General features: G+C 52.0%; 10 protein-coding genes across 10 annotated transcripts; 7 read left to right on the top strand and 3 right to left on the bottom strand.

Moving 5' to 3' along the window:
- Positions 1-238: 238 nt before the first annotated feature.
- Positions 239-593, top strand: BCR38DRAFT_491458 (uncharacterized protein; the record flags this gene model as incomplete). The annotated part of the gene is made up of 3 exons (XM_040864667.1): positions 239-377; positions 433-487; positions 548-593. 3 exons carry the CDS (start codon positions 239-241, stop codon positions 591-593), a joined length of 240 nt encoding a protein of 79 aa, XP_040709258.1.
- Positions 476-2,146, top strand: BCR38DRAFT_148160 (DNA repair exonuclease rad1). Its single transcript, XM_040853691.1, has 3 exons — positions 476-487; positions 548-948; positions 1,005-2,146. The coding sequence occupies exons 2-3, from the start codon at positions 774-776 to the stop codon at positions 1,799-1,801; spliced, it is 972 nt and encodes a 323-aa protein (XP_040709259.1). The 5' UTR covers positions 476-487; positions 548-773; the 3' UTR covers positions 1,802-2,146.
- On the top strand, positions 2,147-3,158 carry BCR38DRAFT_148147 (uncharacterized protein). Its single transcript, XM_040853690.1, has 2 exons — positions 2,147-2,835; positions 2,905-3,158. Exons 1-2 carry the CDS (start codon positions 2,492-2,494, stop codon positions 3,050-3,052), a joined length of 492 nt encoding a protein of 163 aa, XP_040709260.1. The 5' UTR covers positions 2,147-2,491; the 3' UTR covers positions 3,053-3,158.
- On the bottom strand, positions 3,085-4,076 carry BCR38DRAFT_148181 (uncharacterized protein). The gene is made up of 2 exons (XM_040853692.1): positions 3,692-4,076; positions 3,085-3,623 (listed from the first exon to the last, which is right to left on the bottom strand). The coding sequence occupies exons 1-2, from the start codon at positions 3,873-3,875 to the stop codon at positions 3,307-3,309; spliced, it is 501 nt and encodes a 166-aa protein (XP_040709261.1). The 5' UTR covers positions 3,876-4,076; the 3' UTR covers positions 3,085-3,306.
- A 2,739-nt stretch (positions 4,077-6,815) lies between these two features.
- Positions 6,816-9,327, top strand: BCR38DRAFT_453515 (uncharacterized protein). Its single transcript, XM_040861602.1, has one exon. It carries the CDS (start codon positions 6,873-6,875, stop codon positions 9,120-9,122), a length of 2,250 nt encoding a protein of 749 aa, XP_040709262.1. The 5' UTR covers positions 6,816-6,872; the 3' UTR covers positions 9,123-9,327.
- Positions 9,328-10,253: 926 nt separating this feature from the next.
- BCR38DRAFT_453518 (Phox homologous domain-containing protein) lies at positions 10,254-11,762 on the top strand. Its single transcript, XM_040861603.1, has 3 exons — positions 10,254-11,243; positions 11,318-11,496; positions 11,560-11,762. Exons 1-3 carry the CDS (start codon positions 10,659-10,661, stop codon positions 11,621-11,623), a joined length of 828 nt encoding a protein of 275 aa, XP_040709263.1. The 5' UTR covers positions 10,254-10,658; the 3' UTR covers positions 11,624-11,762.
- BCR38DRAFT_453520 (uncharacterized protein) lies at positions 11,763-13,119 on the bottom strand. Its single transcript, XM_040861604.1, has 4 exons — positions 13,030-13,119; positions 12,797-12,969; positions 12,565-12,725; positions 11,763-12,448 (listed from the first exon to the last, which is right to left on the bottom strand). The coding sequence occupies exons 2-4, from the start codon at positions 12,805-12,807 to the stop codon at positions 12,096-12,098; spliced, it is 525 nt and encodes a 174-aa protein (XP_040709264.1). The 5' UTR covers positions 12,808-12,969; positions 13,030-13,119; the 3' UTR covers positions 11,763-12,095.
- A 147-nt stretch (positions 13,120-13,266) lies between these two features.
- On the top strand, positions 13,267-15,202 carry BCR38DRAFT_148244 (uncharacterized protein). Its single transcript, XM_040853693.1, has one exon. The coding sequence runs from the start codon at positions 13,673-13,675 to the stop codon at positions 14,942-14,944; it is 1,272 nt and encodes a 423-aa protein (XP_040709265.1). The 5' UTR covers positions 13,267-13,672; the 3' UTR covers positions 14,945-15,202.
- Positions 15,203-16,970: 1,768 nt separating this feature from the next.
- On the bottom strand, positions 16,971-18,556 carry BCR38DRAFT_491464 (UDP-N-acetylglucosamine pyrophosphorylase; the record flags this gene model as incomplete). Its single annotated transcript, XM_040864668.1, has 2 exons — positions 16,971-17,027; positions 17,081-18,556. 2 exons carry the CDS (start codon positions 18,554-18,556, stop codon positions 16,971-16,973), a joined length of 1,533 nt encoding a protein of 510 aa, XP_040709266.1.
- A 1,158-nt stretch (positions 18,557-19,714) lies between these two features.
- BCR38DRAFT_314658 (uracil-DNA glycosylase-like protein) lies at positions 19,715-20,356 on the top strand (the record flags this gene model as incomplete). Its single annotated transcript, XM_040854687.1, has 1 exon — positions 19,715-20,356. A coding segment is annotated over one exon (642 nt), but the record flags the coding sequence as incomplete, so codon positions are not given.
- Positions 20,357-20,931: the final 575 nt, after the last annotated feature.

Raw genomic sequence — 20,931 nt, forward strand, 5'->3', positions numbered from 1 at the left:
GCTCAATGCTGGTAGCTGCCACCTTGCAACTGACACTGACCCGAAGCTTGTGAGAGGCAAATGCAAATCAGTTTGCAGCTTCCCGAGTTCAACAAGGTGTCGAGATATTTCATAATTTCCACCTTCATTTGTAACTTGCGTGCGATGCAGACATAAATCAAACCCCAAATTCCACATTCACCCCAAACCATTGTCACTGTAACCATCACCTCGGCCAACCTCCCACCCATCATCATTCATGGATTCGTCACTGCATGAGGTCTGGCAAACTGCTCCAGGCAGCCCATTCTTTCCCACCGTCGGCAAGGAAAGCCAATTCACCGTCGGATTCACCCTGATTCTCATTGGCATAGCCCTGTCAGGTGCCTTCACCCTGAGTAAGATTACTTGGGTTTGTACTGTTGAGACAATTGACTGACGTGCACCACATAGATCGATCTCTAGTCAACGTACCTTTACTCGGCATCCCTGCTTCGTTCGCATTGGCGTATGTGATCTCAATTCGAACAATTTTCTGCTGTTGAAAAATATCTAACATTGGATTTAGGGTCGGCACGGTCTACATGTTCTGCGCAGTCGGAGTCTACGTCTAAGGGAGAGAAGATACCCAGAAAAGGCATCGTGAGCCCGAAAGATCCGTGGGCCTGTACAATAGCTGAATTGAGGCGTGCAAAGGCATTATTTAAGATACCACTTTCTGGCCGTGAAGAAACCGGGGTCGAGATCTAGGCATCGTTTCTTCCAAACCCAACACCAATTTCTCATCTTTCATCATGGCCTCTTCTATCGGCTCAGTACCACCCCAGGCGCCTTTGTTTCGGGCGGTCGCAAGCTCCACGAGACAAATACACCAACTTCTGAAGTGCATCAGCTTCACCACAAAGGTTCATGTGCAGATCACGCAGGATGGAATCAGGTTCGCAGCCGATCACTCCAGGGTCATGCAAGGTAGGACACCCGGTGTTGTATGCACTTGTCAATCTCCAGATGATAACCAGAACCAGGTGTGGCATTTTTGGACAAGGCTCTATTCACTACATACACTCTAAACCTAGCTGAGAATGAGGATGGAGCCCTCCCTCAATTTCAGATCAACCTGGCCGCTTTCCTGGAAGCATTGCAAATATTTGGCGCAACGGATATAGCCGCGAAGCAAGCCAAAGCAGATGCGGAGCCATATCGAAGCAACCTTAGAAATTATCGCCCAGATGCGTTCAGTCATCAAACTCTGGGTATGCCTGGAACTTGTTGTCTCTTATATGAGGATGATGGATCACCACTCAGCATCATCCTGGAGGAGACAGGCGTAAAGACGCGGTGTAACATGGTGACCTATGCCCCGGAGCAACCGGACGACATCCCTTTTGATCGCGACGACCTCTCTTTCAAAATCATCATGCAAGCTCGATGGTTGTTGGATTGTCTCTCTGAATTGGCACCCATGTCGCCTACTCGAATCACCATTATGGCATCTACTGATGTGCCATGGCTGAGTCTATCAAGCGGCGGATCCCTTGGCAGCGCAAGTGTCGACTTTTCAAGCGGACGCGACTTACTCGAGACGTTCTCTGTACGCGAAAAATGGGTTCAGAGCTTCAAGTTTGACCTGGTCAAGTCAGCTAGCGAAGCGATGCGCATAGCAAGCAAAGTCAGCTTTCGTGGCGACGGCCAAGGTGTGCTCAGCCTGCAATTCATGGTGGAAGTTGAAGGTGGTGCGGTTAGCTTCCTCGACTTCCGATTCGTACCCTATATCACCCAGGAGGAGGACGAGGAGGATGAGGAGGGAGATGTAGAGGAATGAACTGAGGTATAGTGGCTACCGGTCGTGCCTCATTGGCATGGCATCTTGTCGTGGCACGTCGACTCCTCAAGTTTAACCGAATTGGCTCCCTCAAGTTGTTGAACCGCTGAAGTGTCCAGATGATTTTGCTTCGGTATCATCTAGACTAAAAAAGCATGTCTTCGAGGCTAAGTAGCGCTTCACGCGCACTGCAGGTAGATCAGCCCAATTCACAGCTTTCATAATCATGCTTGCGCCGGGTCACATTTGACATGTTCAATTGACTGGACTCAAATCGGACCACTGTGAGAAGCTGTTGTATGCTTTTGAGCCACAATGGAGCATCCACACATGATTTATTTCCTCGTAACGCGCTGAGGGTCCTAGGCCGCATGGATACTGGCCTTCAGCTGTCGACTTTCACTGTCTAGACTCCTTTCTTTCGTCATTCAGCCGGGGACGACCAGAAGAAACCGCATGCTGCCTCGACTGGGAGTAGCCCCACGGCGCCATCCTTGGATGTTGTCAATCTGAACCCCGGCCTAAGACAACATTGTTTTTATTGAGACTTCGGTTGCCTACTTCTGTCTTGAAGATTGGTTCACCTCATTGCCGATTTCTCCGTTCAAGCCTCGGCCGATATTAGCATACGTTTTCGCCGCTTCCACGGCCGGCGAGATTCGCGGCACATAGACAGCCGAAATCTGCTTCATGCTGATAGCATCTATGACTTATCGCAGAACAATGTTGCAGCCGAAGACGGCAAAGCACAGCCACGGGGGTCCCGGATGTTCAGGCGCATTGCTTTGTTATTATATGGTCAGCTGTGTCTGGCCACGTATACGTCGAACTGCCATGAATGGCTCATTTTGGCCATGTTTAGAAATGGGGCAATCACGATTGGCAGGCTGTAATGGCAGTTTCAGCGCGCTGTTGCGTGAGACCCAAGGAAGGTTCTGTTTTTGTCTAAGTTCTGAGACTCAAACAGCCCTACGGTGTGACATGGAGATGGAGGATTTGTGGCAGTGGTTGGCCATTTCTGAAGACCATTATCGGTATATAGACTGCGGCTCGCTGTTTTGATGACAATGTCATGTCTGACATAGGTGCTTGGCATTTCCAAGACTTCATCTTAAGACATTCTCAAGAAGTCAACCAGTCTTGATACCAACACATTCCAATTCACAGCAAGGTATGTATACGAATTTGAAAACGATACGTGCAGCTTTGCGCTCAATAATAACATCTCTCACTGGCACTATCACGAACTAACCGGCGATACATACCCATCAACAATGCAAGGCCTCTCCAACTCAACTGACGAGCGCACCCCCTGCCTCGAGCTGCTCATCACCCCTCTCTCATAGATCCGCGGAAAAATCGGTGCCCTCAGCGGCAGCAGCAAACACCAACATACCGAGATCCCAGATAGTGGAAGCCCCGAAGAGAAATATGTCCTCATACCCAGACACGCTTTTTCAGCTTAGACCTCGACGCCGCGGCAGATGAAGAGGGAGAACGATGTTCTATAAGACCAAGAGCAACGTCGACAAAAAGGTATATTTGGCCATAACATACGGTAGCACCACGATCGATTCGAATATTGACGGCGCTTCCCGTACCACAGCAGAGAAATCGAAGCAAGGACGGTCCTGGAAACTGGCGTGTACATGGGGGCGGGGAGAGCCTTCTTGCATCTTCGACTCCCTTGCTTGGCATAGCATTGCCACCAGGTAGTTATCCCGTTTCGCGAGAGAGGGAAAGCAATAGGGCCGAATGGTCGCTTTACGTGTAACATACAATGTGGCGGAGTCATTTACCATGCCGTGAGTTTGAGTATGTCCTAGGCACCATGGTATTGTAAGCGGATTTTCTGCAAGGGACTGGCACTGGAACTGGGCAGGAATTTACGTTCAGGGCGCTGTGGCGTGACAACACAGATTGCGGCGGGTGTTTCGGATTCGGGTGGTGAAAATCTCCAGATGCTGCGGGTTAGGGCAGTTGTACAACGCGAAATGAAGCAGCGATTCAACCACCTCATGGTGTATGGTACAGGAGTTGGGTTGCCAGGTGGCTTAGAAGATGGGAAGGGCATGCGGCACCAGATTGTGCCTGCGATGGATATGATGCGCAGGTTCTACGTATAGCAACAGGAACAACTGTCTCCTATCCGCTTGCTTACCTTGCTTACCTCGGTGAGTAGTAGCGATATGGTAGCCGCGCAATATACTTGGTCTGTCGGATGACGTGCTATGCTTAAGCGCTTGAACCTATAAAAGTGACTACCAAGTCAGTGGATATCCGGGCTTATGCAACACCACTTGGGTCTCACTGCGTTAGTATACTTAGGTATTGGTGAGAAACAGGTCTCCTATCGATCCCAAAGTCTTCGAGCCAAGAGTGTCTCCCCACTCTGATTACTGTCACTTCACGCATTCTGCAGGTATCCACCCTAAACGGGCGTTTGGAATTTTGCAATGGCCCAGACGATCCTGGCTCATTGCAGAGGAATCCAGCACATCAAGCCCTGTAGAAGATGCAGAGTAGGAGTCGGCAGCCGAATCTCACTTTGACAGGTCATCGCAAGGTCAGTCAGATTGGCTAAATTACTGGGAACGCAAGAAGGCTGAATATGGCCGGCTTGCCGGCAAAGCAGGGACAGAACGAAGAAGCGCGATTATGCGGCAGTGACAGGGGTATTTGATTGCTTAATAATAACCGCCAGCCAGTTCAACGGACGCAGTCAACTGGTAAGGATGACATACGAGTGCCTTTACTCGATGCCCTGCTTGTTCGTCACCACGACGCCATTCGTCCAAGTGGGTCATGTAAGAGGAAGTGTTGCTATAAGGCAGTAGCAATATCTATTTGCGACCCCGATTTGAGGTACATCTAGGCCCATCGGGAATAGAAGCCTCCTCGCAATGATGACAGTATTGTTGTCTACAAATTGCTGCGGCCAACTGGGCTTGGACGTCAGGCGAAATCCTGGACAGCTATGAAAAGCGCAGGGTGATATTGTGAAGTGACATCGTTCAGGTCAGAACGGCAGGAACCTGCAGAACGGTCCTTGTCAGCATGAGGTAAGTGACGGGATGTTGATTGATTGATGAGATGCTCGGGTAATTATCCCCCCTCTCCCGATAAACAATTACTACATTCATATTTTGCTCCTGCATTTGAGTTCCGTGACGACGTTGATTGCTGGTTCTAAGAAGGAAGTGCGCGAGCAAACCAGACTCCTATGCAGTGTAAAACGATCGTCAATGCGGGGAAGATCACGCTCTATGACACGTGGACAAGATAACATTTGTGCTGCAGTCACGAGAAAATGGGGTTTCGAAAAGGGTGTCAACGTGCGTGGAGTCCTCGGGGCGGCTGGGCTTGTTGGGCTGACAACAATGGATTGTAAGCCAGCAAAGAAGCCAGCAATCTATCGTCGGCTGAGCTGACGCTTTCTCCCAGGTACAGTTTTGCAGCTGCCGTTTGGGCTGTCAGTGGATGATGCCACCTGTAAACTCGGCTGCCGACAGCTGGGATCGGCCTGTGTTTTGCTCGAACTGATGAAGATTCCAAGCTCTGCCGTCCTACCCCGGGGACATGCGAACATCCTTTCCTCTCCATCCACGTCCCATATTTTCGTACTCCCCCAATGCGGCCTTTCTTTTGACTTGGTATAAGGGGCACAGCAACCTACATCCAGATGTGCCTGTCGGAATGGCAAGATGAGGGGCAGACTGGAGAGGTTCAAATGCCCACCCACTGCCCTCTAAACAGGGCTTCCGTCCCTCCATTGTGACACGGTCTACCCGCGATCCGTGATTCATCATCCACCCACGGCCAATCACCTGTCTGGAAGTCTCGCGAGTTATCTTGGGGTCCGAACCCCTGCCACACTTTGATGACTGTCCCCATGCTTAGCTACCTACCCGTTGTGGTGCCGTTCAGCCCTGCTGCAGCCCGATCAACTCGGGGCTGATGAGCACCACCCGCTGGACAGAGTCTTAAATCTGCGGCCGAATCTGATTGATCGAACAAGTGGAGGGATCTTCACTTTATCTGCTAGGCATGCTGTGCAAGTATTTGCCTCGAGACAATACAGCAATGCGAGCTCTTGTGGAGGACAGTGACGGTCCCCGTACCGTTGCCGTGGACCCTCAGGTTCCAGGTTGGCAAAGGTAATTGTACTTTGATACAGCCTGATGTTGTATCCTCTCGCAATAGGCCGCGCCGAGACACGAACAACCTTCCAGATGTCCTGGGATGTAGGGTCGGGTCATTAGCTTAACCACACTCGTGTAGATGAATGGCCAATGCATCTGGCCGCTGTTGAAGCTGGTTGCACAGTCTGGTCACTAGTCAACTATATTCGCCTGCCACTACCCGTTCTCCTGTCCAATGACCGACCTACCGATTCAGGCTTTCGGGTGTTACGGTTATCCCAGCTGGCTTTCGGACGGTCATCTTGGTTTTCCAGCACGCAGGAATATCAAAAGAGTGGAAATGCATCCAACAAGGCTCACCAAGTATTCAAGTACGTATCTGCAACATGACCGTTGGGATTAGTCTGGGCGGGCGATCTTCGCAACATGCACGTAACTCGCAAATAGCAACCTTGAATGCTTATTATGGGCCAATAGACGACAAAAATAACAGACCCCGGAACTCCCCCCCGGCCCCCCTTTGACACCCCAATCTGCCAACCTCGACATGGACTACCAGGTTGGCAGCTTCTTCCTGCGCAACCCACCACTTCGTCGCTTGACCGCGCCACGCTCGTGTAAGTCGCCTATGCCGCTCAGGTACAAGTTGCGACGGGCCCCGATCCTCAGCATGTCTCCCTTGCGTTATAACTATTCGTCCCACGGCCTTGTCAACGCGCATTTCCAGAGCTCGCAGTAACGTCCACTGTTCTCTGTTTTCTCTTTGGCCAACATGTCTTCCCCAACTCTCGACGATCATATCACGCGCTCGCTCTAGCACTCCCCATCCATGAATCCCATGTAATCTCCTCCCACCCGCCCCTCCCCCCCCCCCCCCCCCGATTTTGTTTGCTTGAACGCTCCCTTGCATCAAGTCATCCCACATCATCATGTCCAAGGCTGGATTCAACATACGGAGGTTGATCTCCCAAAGGCAACCCAAACATGCGGACGAGGACTATGACAGCGATGAGGGTGGCCGGGCCCATTCCAGTCAAGAAAGCCGAAAAGAGTCGTGGTTAATGAGGCGCTCCCAGAGCACAAAACAACCACCAGCCCCGATCATTATCAGCAGACCCCAAAGCGTCCATAATGTCTTAACGCCCCTGCCCCCGTTGCCAGATGAGACCCCACGTTCTTCGGCTAGTTCAGTGTGTAGCTGCGAGCAGCATGGCGAGTTTGCTTCCCCAAGATTTGCTGGAATAAGACGGTCTCCTCTTTGTTCCCTATCATCAAAGGATGAACGAAGCGAATGCTCGCCTCAACTCTCGAGCGCCACTACATACGCTGGTGAGGATATTTCACCGCGGTTTCCCTTGAAAGACCCTGTCCAGTCCCCCCCGCATACCAAGAGGCACAAGGCAGGGCCCTCGAGTTCAAGGCTCGGTTTTATGGAAGCTTTATCGCTTGAACCCGAAGACAAAGCGGCATCTCCAGACCATCGAGTCTGTGGCAAAGACGACCCATTATCATCAACATTACCTGATAATATCACTCAGCTCATCCGGGAAACTGATGAGGCTTTTCAAGCGGCCGGCAGCGCTCTCGCCGAAGTCTATGTTGCACGGATGTCATTCAACGAAACCCCCAAACTTGCACCCCTCGTGGTGGCAGAATCACCGACTCTGAAACCGATTCTGAATCTGAAAAGTTCAAGACACAAACATCAACAACGACTCGCAATTCCACCCCTCGCATCCCCAACCCGGAATCCGTCAGTGTCGAGGATCAAGCGGAACAAGTCAAAGAAGTTGAAGCAAATGAAACCACATCGCAAAACCCAACCCACGAGAAATGCCGTCAAGAACAGCTCACGATGGACGCTGACGGACAACGTCACCGACTTGTTCAGTGGCCATCTGTTCAAGAAGATCGAGGCGGATGAAATGCTAACTCCCGCCGAGCTCGAGGCATACAAGTTACGGAGGCAGTCCAAGCTTCAACTCGAAACACAGGGCTCGACTGAGACGCTACACAGGCTAGGGGGGCCCGAGTCAACCGCGGATACGCCCATTGAACCTTTCCACATGGACGATCTACCGTTGAGAATAGGATCTTCGGGGCTCACGCTCGCAGCAAGCACACCAGTCGGCAATAAACCAGCAGCGGCATCATTCGACAGTGCCGTGAAGCGCGACTTTTCAGCAGAACGAAAGGACGAGAAAGTATGCTGGGAGGCGTTGCAAACCCCGGAGCGGCCGTCTTCCGGACAAGAGAATGCCATGGCCTATAGGAATGTGACGTTTCCGATGCCACCAATCCGGGGGCCCTTGCGCTACATGTCTAGGAAACAGCTTCCTGCTCTCCCCAGCATTCCAGAGATCGGGCCTGTGCTGCATGATGAACTGTTTCGAGAGAACAGCCCCAAGGCCTCGAGAGAAACGGTGGCGGATGCAGACTATATCTTTCTTCGATCATCACCCTGCACCATAACCGCCCCCATCTTCCGCCATGGCCCAATACGCCTAGCAAAATCAGATCTTCACCCCGACCCCGTCATCGGCGTAGACGAAGGTTTAGACTGGACTGCCTTTCAAATCGCCATCAGCAGTGCCGGCGACTTGTACTCCGAGAGCGAGGACACGATTCGGCGATGGGAGCAGGAGGACCTCGAGACTCTCTTCGCGTGGTGGGACGACTTGCATTTGGACGGCGCTGGCGAACTCATCACCAAGGAGCCCGAGGTCCACAGCCCTACAAGCACCATCTCCGGCGGGGATTGCAGCGACTTTTCCTACAGCGAGATCGAAAACGACAATCCCTATAGTGCGAGACACAAGTGGCAATGTCTCAAGAACGAGAAGGCGTCCAAGGGCCAGAACCTCGATCTCAACTTGTCGCGCCACGCAAGCAACAAATACAGTCTCGATGGATATGACCCGCACAGCTTGTACAACGACGAAGGCGGCAAGAGACGGTGGACTGCCGAGAGTGAAGCCAACCCCTACGTCAACCGGGAGAGCTTGGGCAGCCTGCCCGAGAGCCCAATGCCGGACCTCGACTTCGGGAAGAGCGAAGTCGGAGATGTCGACGTCGTGCCGATGGGATACAACCTGGGCCACGACCTCGGGGACTTCTTGCAATGGGAAGCCCAGAACGTCTACGCGGACCACAACCTTTGGGATGGAGGCGTCATATGAGATAATCCCGGCTCGTCGGGAAATTCGTCCATCTCGTGCATGAGCAAGTAGTATACGGCGCTTAGATAATAGTGGCTGTTATCCATCAATGGTCACGACTCGACACAACAAACAGAGGTTTTTGTACATTTCTGGGTTTCGTGTTTCGGTATATACCACCGGGCACGTTGTCTCTACGGCGTTTTGACATTGCATTAGCTTCATAGCGGGGGGGGGGGGTGGGGTGGAGGGTTTGGTTTCCACTACTAGTTTCTCAATTCGAGCGAGCGTTGACCGCCGCTAGCTGGTTGGTATAGAGAAAGTTCGACAGAATTCTAGACAGAGAGTAATGTCAAATAAACACAACTAACTATCAATCAAACGATCAGTATGACTCGAAGAGAATCCCACTACGGCCGATGCCATGTGCTTTTGACTGTCTGCTCGCAGGTGACACAACACAACAGCTGCCCTTGCACATCGTCGGGCAGTGCTCGGACTGTTGGGAACCTTGTATGTATCTGTTTGCTGCCCGTCCCGCGAGGTTTTGGCTACGCCTCAGGAACAGGAATATGCGCAGTTCTCATGATGGGGGACACAGCCTCCGACTGGCAGGGGGGGTTTTCATCTACCAGATACACAGCTGAAGGATGGACGGCGGTGGGTATTCTTGCAGTAATCCCTGTTTTGGCAACTGGGAAATGGGATTGCAAAGACCTGAGGAATGAATGCAATGATGGATTCATATCGAGGATGGGAAGACGAGTTTTGACTAAAGTCGACATGCAGATATCCTCGCAAGGGTGTTGTAAATTAAATACCCGAGTACGCTGAGGGGGAACGGCCGAGTTAATCAAGCTGTTTGACGTTGGCGCTAGAACTACAAGACGGGTGTACCTAGTCCTTGAGCTCGCTCGGAGATGGCAACCCTTATCAGATAGGAAGCTGCGTCACGTTTCTGGGAAATGAACGACGGCCGCATAAATGTATACGAGTCCGTCCGAAGAAAATATGCGTGCCTTCGATTGTCTCAGAGGGTCAATTACATTCACGTTCAAGAGGAAAACGGAAGCGGGAACGGCAGTCGCGACCAAACGTTGATCGGGCATCGGGGGTATAGTGGGTCCCGAGTTGCAGCTAATATCGAGATGCCGGTGAAATGCCCCCGTTATCTCCCCACATTTTCGCCTATCCCAGCAGCGAAACAGATGTTGGAGTCCGTTCACCTCCAATCCAATTGACGGACCCGGCTTTTTGCTTTCTCTAGGGCAACGTAATCTTCTAACAGTCCGAGTTTGACCAGCGTTTTTCTTATCACAGTCGAGAACCGCCTTTCAAGTGCTCTATTGAACATACCAGATACCATCGACATATCACCGTTATTCCCCACCGGGGCGCGTACCATCTTCTAACGGCAATCGCAAGCTTTCTCAAGTTTCTTATCCACAAGGAAGCTTGGGCCCGTCGCAACCGTCATCTGTGGACAACCCACCACGATCGGTCGCGTGCCCCTTCCTGCACGAGTGGCCCTGCTTCGGATCTAGACATCACCCATCTATGGCATCGGCTATAGCGCCACAGCATCTCAATGGCAGCGGCGGGTTGAACGGCAGCCATAAGGTCGCAAGCGGCCCCGTAGCTGCCGTGGAAGCACCGCCCTCGCCGCCGGCGACCGAGACCGACACGGAGGAACCAGAGCCGCCGCCCCCGGCCCTACCGGCGCGACCAGAGCAGCTACGGCGGCTCAAAACGATACCCCACGCCCCGATCGGTGAAGAATATGCAGATGAAGATGAAGAGGAAGATGAAGAGGAAGAGGAAGGAGCAGGACGGCGAGGGGAGCATGAGGAAGATGTGGTGTCACCATCGAGCATAACCTCGCCGCCGTACTGGCCGCATGGGCAATACCCGTCATCATCCAGCTATAATCACCACAACGCTTCGAGTGCGTCGGTCGACTCGTTGCAGGTCGGCGGCATCACGCTGCAGGACAACGACGTCGATGATCGGAGTAGTGTCGATGATAGGAACCGCGGGTGCTGGGCTAAAAGTGTTGATGTGACGGATTACGTCGTCGTCAACGGCAGCGCGACCAATATTGGCGCGTTCGTCGTGTTCAATATTAGGGTGCAGACCTTGAATGTTAGTAGTGATTCTGTTTGGGTGAAGCTGGTCAAGGCGATAAGGTACCAAGACTGACGTGTTTGCAACCACAGGGCAGCTACATGAACATACGGAAGCGGTACTCCGAGTTCAATAACTTCCGGTGGCGACTCATTCGCACATTCCCCAACTTTGAGGCCGCCGTCCCAGAGCTGCCGCCTAAGAGCCTGATTTCGAAATTTCGGCCGAGGTTTCTGGAAAAGCGGAGGGCGGGCTTGCAATATTTTCTCAAGTACGTATGCCGCAGCTCGCTAGAGCCGTCAACGGGGAACGCGGGATTGCTGACTTGACAAAGCTGTATATTACTGAATCCCGAGTTCAGCGGATCTCCTGTTCTGAAGGAGTTCCTTTTCTCGTGATGGCAAGCCCAACGGCTTTAGCCTGGATATATACCCACCCGCAGGCTCGGGACCAGCACCATTGCATATTTATGCATCAACGTACATGATGCTAATTCTGGATATCACAATCACTTAGCCTTATATAAGAGTTCGAGGCCTTCTTTCTCGATTGTCTATAGTTGGTATGGTATCTGTATAGAATAGTGAAATGATGACATCCTCAAATGCTTCAAAGCCAGCCCTGCGCACTGCTAAACTATCCACATGTGCCGGATATGAGGCGCTCCAATGTGATTCGAGACCCTGTGTTGACCATTTTATAATAAACGCCTGCTATACTGTCTTGAGCCGAGCTGGTAACAGAAGGAAAACCAGACAGCATACGAGAAAATCGTGCGTGACAATTAGCCGTCCCCATGCCCATCGACCTGGTCCCTGGATTTTAATCCCAAATCTATGTATCTATGTATCTATCTCTTTTATTCTCTCTCTACTTCCTAGCACCGCTGTTCACAACACTCAAGTAACAGTTCCAGCCAATAGAAATGACATTGACAAACAAGACCTGGCCATTGAGCGGCACCATCTTGAAGTTGACCATCTGCGCAAAGGGCCAGACAAGGTAGTTGGTCGACAGCGCAGGGATATAGCTCTTCTGCAGCTTCTCCTTGGGGCTCCCACCCTCCATGACGGCCATGCTGCTCAGGAAGATGCTGATGAAGGTGGGCGCGAAGATGAGCTGGTCGCAGGCGACGCGCGCCGCGATCTCGGCGTTTTTGTTTTGCAGGACGACTTTGCGCGAAAGGAATTTGTACCAGGTCGTGGCGGCGGGGCCGAAGACGGCTAGAAGACGTACGTGTGAATACCAGGATGAGGATGCGCGCATGTATGAGAAAGGTGGTGGGGAACTGGAAAGGGGCTGAACTGGGGAAGAAGAGAGAAAAGAGGAAGGAACGTACCACCGCCGTAGAGGAACATGCGGCCCGTTCGTGCCAGCTCGTGCTTCTCAATGCCCTTCTTCTCGAAGACTTGCTGGGCGGTGATGTCGCCCGTTGCGAACAGCACCGCCGTCGTGATGCTCTGCGTGAGCAGCGGCCGTGAGGCGAGCCTGGCCTGGTACCTGGAGGGGGGGTTGGCTTGAGTGCAACGGGGACATGCTCACATCTGAACAAGGACTGCTGCGGCACTTACCAGCGAAGCATGATTGCGAGAATTAGGGGGAGTTGAACGGCGAGGGTTTGGGGTGTGTGGTTGTCGCAGGAAGTTGCTGCCAGGTCCCTGAATCTCTCGTGGAGTTGAGAACTGTTTTGAGCAGGCACGGTGATCTCATAAGTGGAGTGAGTTGGAGACAGTGAATTGGGGCCCTTGTGTGTGTCCTTAGCGGCGATCCTATTTGGGGATGGTGAATTCTGTGGATAGCTCACATCTCAGTGAGATGGTCGTGAAATAAAGGTATATTGTCTACTTGGTCAATTGTTAAATTGCTGCACGTTTGGAGCAAGCCGGATTCCTGGTACGGCCTAGGAAACCAAACCACCTAGCCTCCTTCTTTGTCTACAAGACCATTTGAATATCCAGCTGGGACTGTATCCCGGTTAGAGCTCTGTCGGTGTATTTCAATAGCGGGTCTTATACATGGGGGTTTGTCATGGGATTGGGTTCCTTTTCCCCTAGGCTTCACCTCTCTAACTATCTTCGGATTTCCAATCCCGGCCAAGCCCATCTTGAAGTACAGATATCAGTGTCGTGATTTTGATGTTTTGTTGGTTGTGTGGAAGGCCATGGTACTCCTGCAGTTTCCGTCAATGAGATCTTCGTCGGTAAGATCCAAGCCTTAGACGTCATCGCGGACTTTTGTTCTCCCAACATCTCACCCAACCAGACCTGAAGATTAATGCAAATGGCTTGGCAATTCTGGTAGATTGATGCCTGCTGGGCCAACCCGCTCCCCATGAGATATATCATCCGTTGAGCCAGTTCTGCCAGTTCCTGCCCTTCTCGGGTGTCGCCAGCCCCTGCACCTCAATATTTGGAGACCTCCAGGGCCCGCCTACCCCAGACATTACCATGTTGGGTACTCTGCCAAACGAGCTCATCGCGCAGATCGTCAATTATTTGGATCACAAACCAGACCTTTGTGCGCTGCACTCGGCCAGCCGCCGTCTCCATGCTGTGTCGTGGCCCGCATTTGGAGCTTGTTGCTTCAGCACTGTCCGAACAGATCTGTCTAAAGACAGCATGATCAAGCTTGAGGGCATCGCAAACCACCAACAGCTTCGCCATTTTGTACGGGATTTACACATATTATGGGTATTTAGGGATCAACCGCTTGGCCGAGGCAACTTCTGGCCTCGAGACAACGCCGGCCGCGTTCAGTTCGATTCACCTAGCGTCATTGCTTTGAACGACCTGTTGGTGAACAAACTCATCAATTGCAGATCCTTCCATGTCGAAAACTACGTTGGGGCTATACATACTACCGATATACAACACCCCGAGTGGGGACTCTCCAATCTGTCTCCATCAGATGCAGTGGCTGTCCTGTTCTCCATCATCGCTCGAGCTCAGCTCCCAGTTGAAGCATTCCGCATCAATCTGAAGGAGAACCTTGCTTCTTACCGCTTACCACCAAGTGGACCCCAAGAAGAGTCTTTCCGCAATGCTTGGGCGTCCCATCTACAGCAGTTACACCTGTCCTGGCTATTACGGCGCGACGATGCCTTCCAACGGGCTCTCGACTTGGTTACGACGGCCACCTGCCTCAAAAAGCTATGCCTTCAATGGCCAGAACTCAGCTCATCTATGACGACAGCGCCGTCTGGTCTTCTGCAAGGTTTCCTCGCAGCGGAGAACCTCCCCCGACTTACTCATTTCAAACTCATGGCACCGCAGGATATGTCGCGGATAACAATCTCGGAGCTTCTTTTCCGTCTGAAAGACAGCCTCGTCTTTCTGCATTTCGTCCACGTTGGTCTGAGGTCCGGGACCTGGAAAGAAATCTTAAGCGACCTTCATGGTAACTTCCCTCGTCTGGAGTACTTGACGATCCATAATTGCCTCGAGGGCTTGCAGCGAAAAGGGGTCTTCTTCTGTCCCTTTCTAGAGCACCCGGTGATGCCGGCACTGGGCGGGTTCGAGTTAGTGCAGTTAAGGTACGGAGAATGGGAGGGCGTGTCGGGCGTTCGATATGTAGGCAAAGATATGGATTCTGCTTTGGATCTAATGGGTATCTCCATTTATGGTACTGGTGGCCATCCCATTGGCAGACGTGCTGCAAATGGAGTTATGCACCCGCGGGTGAAGACCAGATTTGAACTTAGCGATGAGGATCTTTTCTAGGGTGTCCATACCTACCAATTGACTTTCAGACATTGGGGGGAATTGTTTAGGTACATAGCGCCTCTTCCGCCCGGTGTGAGTTGATGGTCGAGCGAGAGCATTGTTCATCGAAAACACTTGGTGGTCTGCTAATCAATGGACTAAACAGTGACGAAGGATGAAAAGTAACTGCACCCCAAACTAACGGACTTTTTGTGTTTAATTCATAGTTTCTAGCATATTGAGTGTGTAGTGAGTGGATAGGTTAAGCTACAGAACTACCCCTTAAGTATTTGTGATATTATATCGCCCCGTATACGAAAGCAATTATTGAGTGAAATCTGTGTATAATTTCATGGTATTGCTAACTTCAACTGTGTTGCTTTGACCTATTGAAGGCAAATGTTTCCAATTCAGCTTTCCATCTTCGCCATCTCGCCATCGACGTCGATCACACCCACATATCGCCAAACTAGCCTTGTCGAAAAGGTCGTTCATTGGCCTCGAAGAAGCCAAAAAAGTTGCCCTGGTCAGCGTACTCGAGCAGGATGACACATCTGTTCTGTTCGAACCATCCGTGGAAAGAGAGAAAGTACGCTGGACTGCGCATGAGGTGGTCCTCATTTCTCATGGTGACGTAAGATCTGACTTTATTTACATAGTCGAGAGAGTGCTCTGGGTATTCTTTCATGACAATTGTGTGCTGAAAATTCCCCAAGTTAAAGACTCTCGATACAGTAGAGACAGGACAGTCTAGTTGTTGACTTACATTGGGGATCCCTCGCAGCCTACTCGATTCATGAAGTTTGACTTGTTTTGGTATCTCAGGGTCGTGCCTGGCTGTGCCGAGTGTCTTCAGCACAATAATAGGGAGAACCCAACCTGGATCCACGACTTTTCCTCGCAGCTCCTTCGGTCCGAGTACTACAGGAGGAAACCAGCATCTGGGCTTGGACAAACTTGTGGCGTGTTTCCCCCCCACCAGGACCAGGTGAAGCAGATCGGGCATCCCGTCGTAAGGCACGACGTCTTCATTGAGGTTCTCTTCGTAGAAATCGTGAATGTACTTGACCACGAAAAGTCAGACGCGGATATGTACGAAAGGGTGGAGATGATTTAGACAAAATCCTTCTTGTATATCTCGATAATCGACAACATGCACACCAGCGAATTCCAATAAGTGGTTCACGTTTTTATTGTCCTAGTACTACTTGAGAGCTTGTATAGTTATGTACATGCTCTTCCTGTCGTAGCCATCGACGCCTATCTCCGACTCCGTGGGAAGCTACTGAACAAATTTATATCATGGATGCATCTCTACTGGCTTCGCGGAAGGATGCTCGGATCTTAGCCGGAAGACTGGCCGTCGCTTTTTTTGCAAGAAGCCAGTTATTGCAGGTTCTACAAGAGCTTCACCCTGGGGTAATCATGTTGAGAGGAACAGCCGAGGTATCAGACGGACGAATGTGCGCAAACGTAGAGCAGCAAAGCTTTGGTGGGAAGAGTAACGGCAGACTTCCTCAACTACTAAAGTAGATTTCCATGGCTTCGATGGTGAGAGAATCGCATTTGAAGTTATGCAAGGCCAGCATAAATAGGCCACGGGGAAGTTACTTATGTAGGGCTGTGTGTGGGTTGTTTGTAACTCCTCTCCCTTCTGGACTAGGCCAATGACAAGTGACGACGGCGTTGAATGCAGCATTGTCCCTGGACGCCCTAACTCCTTACATCCCCGGTTTTGACATTTGGGCCTTCGCACCGCGTTCTGTGGTGCCATTGGAGTATACCCAACGTATCAGTAAGTAACTCTTCCAGGGGTTGGCAAGAAAGAGACAGAAGCTCTGCGCCGGAACACCTCGAGACGACGGCTAAATTTTTGTTAGAAAAGAGTATATGCGGATGCATATTGAAGCGTCACCGAGAATGAAAACATCGTGACAGCCGTGTAGCGTAATCAAGCTTTATTGTACGTATCCGGATGAAGAACCGCCAAGTCTGTCCCCAAATCTGTATACCTTTTTGACCCAACCGATGCATTAACCAACGCCTAAATTTTATTTTCCGTAATCTCTTTGCCCTTGTAGCCATCCAGGCCCTCCCCTGCCTACACATCATCGTCAGCAATTTTCCCAGTATCGGGGACAGCCCTGTACTTACATAGCTCGTTAAAGGCGAAATCTCGACACCGTCCTCACTCTTGACCGTTGCGCCGGCCTTTTCCACCAACCACTTCTTGCCTTGAAACTTAATGTCGCGTCGACTGGTCTTGGCATTGTCCTCGCCCAGACCCTCTTCAGGGGCCTTGTTCTTCAGGGGCGAGAACTCGTCCTCGCGCTTGACTTCCAGACACGCAAACTGTTCCAGCGCAAGTTGGGGGAAGACGTCGAAGACGAACTGCTCCAGCTTGATGCCATTGGGCTTCTCTGGCTTCACGGAGTTGCCCGTCTCGACATCAACGCAGGGGATCTTCTTCCTCGCGACGTGGTGGGGCAGTTCGAATGACTGGTTCAGGAAATCGAACGAGTAGTAGTGGTTGACGATGTTGGCTGCACGGAACTTAAGCACGTCGGGCTGCTTGGGGTCCTTGGCCTCGGCGGTCGCCTGGTCGATCTCGGAGTACTCGACCACGTCCGGCTTGCCGTTCTTGAGCAGAATGAGACCGACCGACTCGGTTGAGTCACGCTTTCGGACAACTTTGGTCGATATCTGGGCCTTCTTCTCTGCGGAGAAACCGATGAAGATGGGGTCAGCCACCTTAGCAAGGCAGTTGTCCACGCAGTAGGCATGGATGTGCTCGACACCGCGGCTCGCCATATCCTTGAGGACTGTGGTTGTCTTCCCACCGGCCGTTACAATTTCCGCCTCGCGAAGGGCCTTGTAGATACCACCGTTGCCGTCAGGGGCAACAGCCACCTTGCCCTTACTCTCAAGCATGATCTTGCCCTCGTTGGAGATGCAAGGAAGCACGCCCTGCTCGAAGATGATGACGTTCTCCTGTTTCAAGCCGAAGTACGACCCGCGCTTTTGTCTGTCTTGTTCGGTCTCGTTGGGCAGGAGGTCACCCAGCGACTGAGCTTGGAAGAACTTCTCCGTCGGTCCCCGGGTCGGCCCGCTTGTCATGACATACCACGGCGTCGTAACCTCAGAACCGGACGAGGCCTTCTTCTGTGCCAACTCCTGAACCTTCAGGATGCGTTCGGCTTGAATCTGGAATAGGGACTTGCCAGATGGCAGCCCGATGTCGAAGCATCCCTTGGGAGCATTGCTTCCCAGTCGGGTTCCCTGGCCACCGGCCATGAGAACTACGGCCACCTTGTTCTGAGCGATCAACTCCAGTCCATAGTTGTACCATCTGTCGAGATCTTCCTGCTTCGAATCGAGGATACTCGCGGTAGCGGATTCTGGGAGGGGTTCGACAGAGGCAGCCTTGTCGTCTGTTTTGGGTGGGTTGAGAGCTGCTTCGGCGTACTCGTTGATCTTCTTGGGGTCGAAGCCTTCCAGTTGCAGGTAGAGGGATTCCTTGTCGGCATCTGACAGAGAGTCGTAGAAGGCGTGAACTTGGCCTTGACCAGCCTCGGCGTACTTGGCCTTCTGGGCCGCCACGTTCTCCGCTGTGAAGGGGTTCGGTGCCATGGTTGCGGTACGGTGTCGGTGTCAGTGTCGGTGTGGTATATAGCCAATTGAACGAGGAACGGGAGCTCAGTCGATCTACAAATCGGCAAACAAGGACAGTATGTTCAATTGAGTAAGAAACAAGGAGTGAACAGCATGTAATCTAGTGCTGACCCAACCTTCAGGAGGAGTGGTCCAAATATACTTAGCCATGGAGCTGTTCCAAGCAAGTGGGGGTAGTTGGACAGAGAGCTTCGCTTCACCTGGCACCCTCAGCTTGCCCCGCCAACTGACGCCACCACACAGCCCATCTTGAACTTGCTCATGTTGTGCCGCAGCCACCTCCTATTTGCTGCTGTCAAATAGAATTGACGAGAATCGCATATTACGGACAGCAATCGCAGAGACTGGGAAACATTGTATCTGTCACTCAAATTGTCGTACAAAGAGTAGGATGGAGGACAAAGTAAAATGGCTTGTTCCGCTGTACGTGGGAAGTCAATGCACCCACCCTTGTGGCTACTGTGGGCCAGATTTATACGAGACCTTGGCTCAAATGAACAACAGCAGGAGGCATGACGCCAACACGAACAGCAGACCGACTCTGTGTGTGAGCAACAAGCTGGTAAAACCTTGTGGGTGCTTTCCAGAGGGCTCGAAATACTTTCGCGATTTGATCTGCTATGTAGTGACCAACGGACTTGGACGGTCCGTGATGAACAGCCACGATTCTAAGAGCGCTAAGGCAAGGCACCCGCCACCACCCGCCACAGACTCATAGTGCATTCCTAATCACGCCAACTCTGACTTACACAAGCAGCTTGGAACATCGGGCGTCGTAGACCAACTTCAAGGTTCTTCAGCACTCTAAGGCTCGATCAATTCTAAATGGTGCCCGTGACCTCAAAACGAGATACTCTGCTTTCCTCAAAAGCCACAATGGCGTCCAAAAGTGCAGAAGACAACGAAGCTGTACCTGCATCGCTCACCACACAGCAGCCCAGCTTCGAAGGTCGCCTGAAGCTCACCGAGTTCATGTATACGAACCCAGCATCTGCGAGCACCTCCCCACGCCGCAGTTCCCGCCTAGACACGCCCGGTTCCACAGTATCACCAGCACCTGGAAAGAAACGTAAATCAACCAAGCAGTCCACCCCTTCCACAACCCCTTCCCCCAAGAAACGCTCCCGCGGACCGGGTAACTATGCCCCGCCCTCCACCTACGCACACCTCCCCTTACTCCCAGACGCCCTAGCCCCGGATCTCCTAATCCTCTTCATCGGGCTAAACCCCGGCGTCCAAACCGCCCGCAGCGGGCACGCCTACGCCCACCCATCGAACCTCTTCTGGAAGCTTCTCTATTCTTCCCGTATCACACCCGTGCTGTGCAAAGCGGAGGAGGACCAGACTATGCCTGCCCGCTACGCACTGGGGAACACCAACATTGTCGCGCGGCCATCCCGTAACGGGGCGGAACTGAGTAAAGCCGAGATGGATGCGGGTGTTGCGATTCTGGAGGAGAAGGTTGCGAGATGGAGGCCTGAGGTGGTGTGCGTGGTGGGCAAGAGTATTTGGGAGAGTATTTTCAGGGTTAGGAAGGGGAGGGCGATACGAAAGGAGGAGTTTAAGTATGGATGGCAGAACCAGGGGGAGAATATGGGGGTTGGGAGTCCTGGCGGAAGAGAGGACGCGGAGTTCAAGGGGGCGAGGGTGTTTGTTGCTTCTAGTACAAGCGGGTTGGCTGCGACGCTGAGGCCGGAAGAGAAGGAGAGGATTTGGAAGGAGTTGGGGGATTGGTGTGTGAAGAGACGTAAGGAGAGGGAGGAGGAAGCTCGGGAGTCGAGTCGTGATTCTATTTGACGACTCCACATCACTATGCTGCTGGTGTGTCCATACGTGGTTGTGTATCACAGGAGTTTGGCGTCCGGACCTACACCTAAGAGCACGGGAAGGGTGCACATATAGAGCGGGATTCAAGAGCTTCATACCCAGCATCTGCAAGCAGGCTCCAGATTTGATTCTCAGTACATGAGTACACTAGCCCCTGTCTTGTTGAGTCCAAATAGACCTAAAATTTCAAGAGCAGAGAAGAATAGAACCACCGTTGACCACATAACTTCGGATCAGAGCAGTGGGATTGCCAAAGGGGCTCAGATTTGTAAACAGTGGTTTCAGTGCCTCCTGTAGAGCTGGGCTAAGTCGATACACATTACGACATCAGATTTTCATCCCTACCCCCAAAAACCGTCGAGAACACGTTCTTTCGCTAAGTTATAGGTCTTTTGTAGAACATAACATACCTGCAGAGCCGGCGTGGCGTGTCTGGACCGAATGTCCGTTGCTGGTGACAGTAAACGCGTGCATTCAAACCAGAGCCCCACTCCCACCTAGACTGC

Source organism: Pseudomassariella vexata (assembly GCF_002105095.1).
Source record: "Pseudomassariella vexata strain CBS 129021 chromosome Unknown BCR38scaffold_33, whole genome shotgun sequence".
Taxonomy (NCBI): Eukaryota; Fungi; Ascomycota; class Sordariomycetes; order Amphisphaeriales; family Pseudomassariaceae; genus Pseudomassariella; species Pseudomassariella vexata.

Excerpts from the sequence above, each read along its gene's own strand:
- BCR38DRAFT_148160 (XM_040853691.1), top strand. The coding sequence starts at position 774 with ATGGCCTCTTCTATCGGCTCAGTACCACCCCAGGCGCCTTTGTTTCGG. Across the intron at positions 949-1,004 it reads TCACTCCAGGGTCATGCAAG|GTGTGGCATTTTTGGACAAG; the intron begins GTAGGACACCCG and ends AACCAGAACCAG.
- BCR38DRAFT_148147 (XM_040853690.1), top strand. The coding sequence starts at position 2,492 with ATGCTGATAGCATCTATGACTTATCGCAGAACAATGTTGCAGCCGAAG. Across the intron at positions 2,836-2,904 it reads ATTTCTGAAGACCATTATCG|ACTTCATCTTAAGACATTCT; the intron begins GTATATAGACTG and ends GGCATTTCCAAG.
- BCR38DRAFT_148181 (XM_040853692.1), bottom strand. The coding sequence starts at position 3,875 with ATGCCCTTCCCATCTTCTAAGCCACCTGGCAACCCAACTCCTGTACCA. Across the intron at positions 3,624-3,691 it reads CACGCCACAGCGCCCTGAAC|GACATACTCAAACTCACGGC; the intron begins GTAAATTCCTGC and ends CATGGTGCCTAG.
- BCR38DRAFT_453515 (XM_040861602.1), top strand. The coding sequence starts at position 6,873 with ATGTCCAAGGCTGGATTCAACATACGGAGGTTGATCTCCCAAAGGCAA.
- BCR38DRAFT_453518 (XM_040861603.1), top strand. The coding sequence starts at position 10,659 with ATGGCATCGGCTATAGCGCCACAGCATCTCAATGGCAGCGGCGGGTTG. Across the intron at positions 11,244-11,317 it reads TTAGGGTGCAGACCTTGAAT|GGCAGCTACATGAACATACG; the intron begins GTTAGTAGTGAT and ends TTGCAACCACAG. Across the intron at positions 11,497-11,559 it reads GGCTTGCAATATTTTCTCAA|CTGTATATTACTGAATCCCG; the intron begins GTACGTATGCCG and ends GACTTGACAAAG.
- BCR38DRAFT_453520 (XM_040861604.1), bottom strand. Across the intron at positions 12,449-12,564 it reads CATGTTCCTCTACGGCGGTG|CCGTCTTCGGCCCCGCCGCC; the intron begins GTACGTTCCTTC and ends TACGTCTTCTAG.
- BCR38DRAFT_148244 (XM_040853693.1), top strand. The coding sequence starts at position 13,673 with ATGTTGGGTACTCTGCCAAACGAGCTCATCGCGCAGATCGTCAATTAT.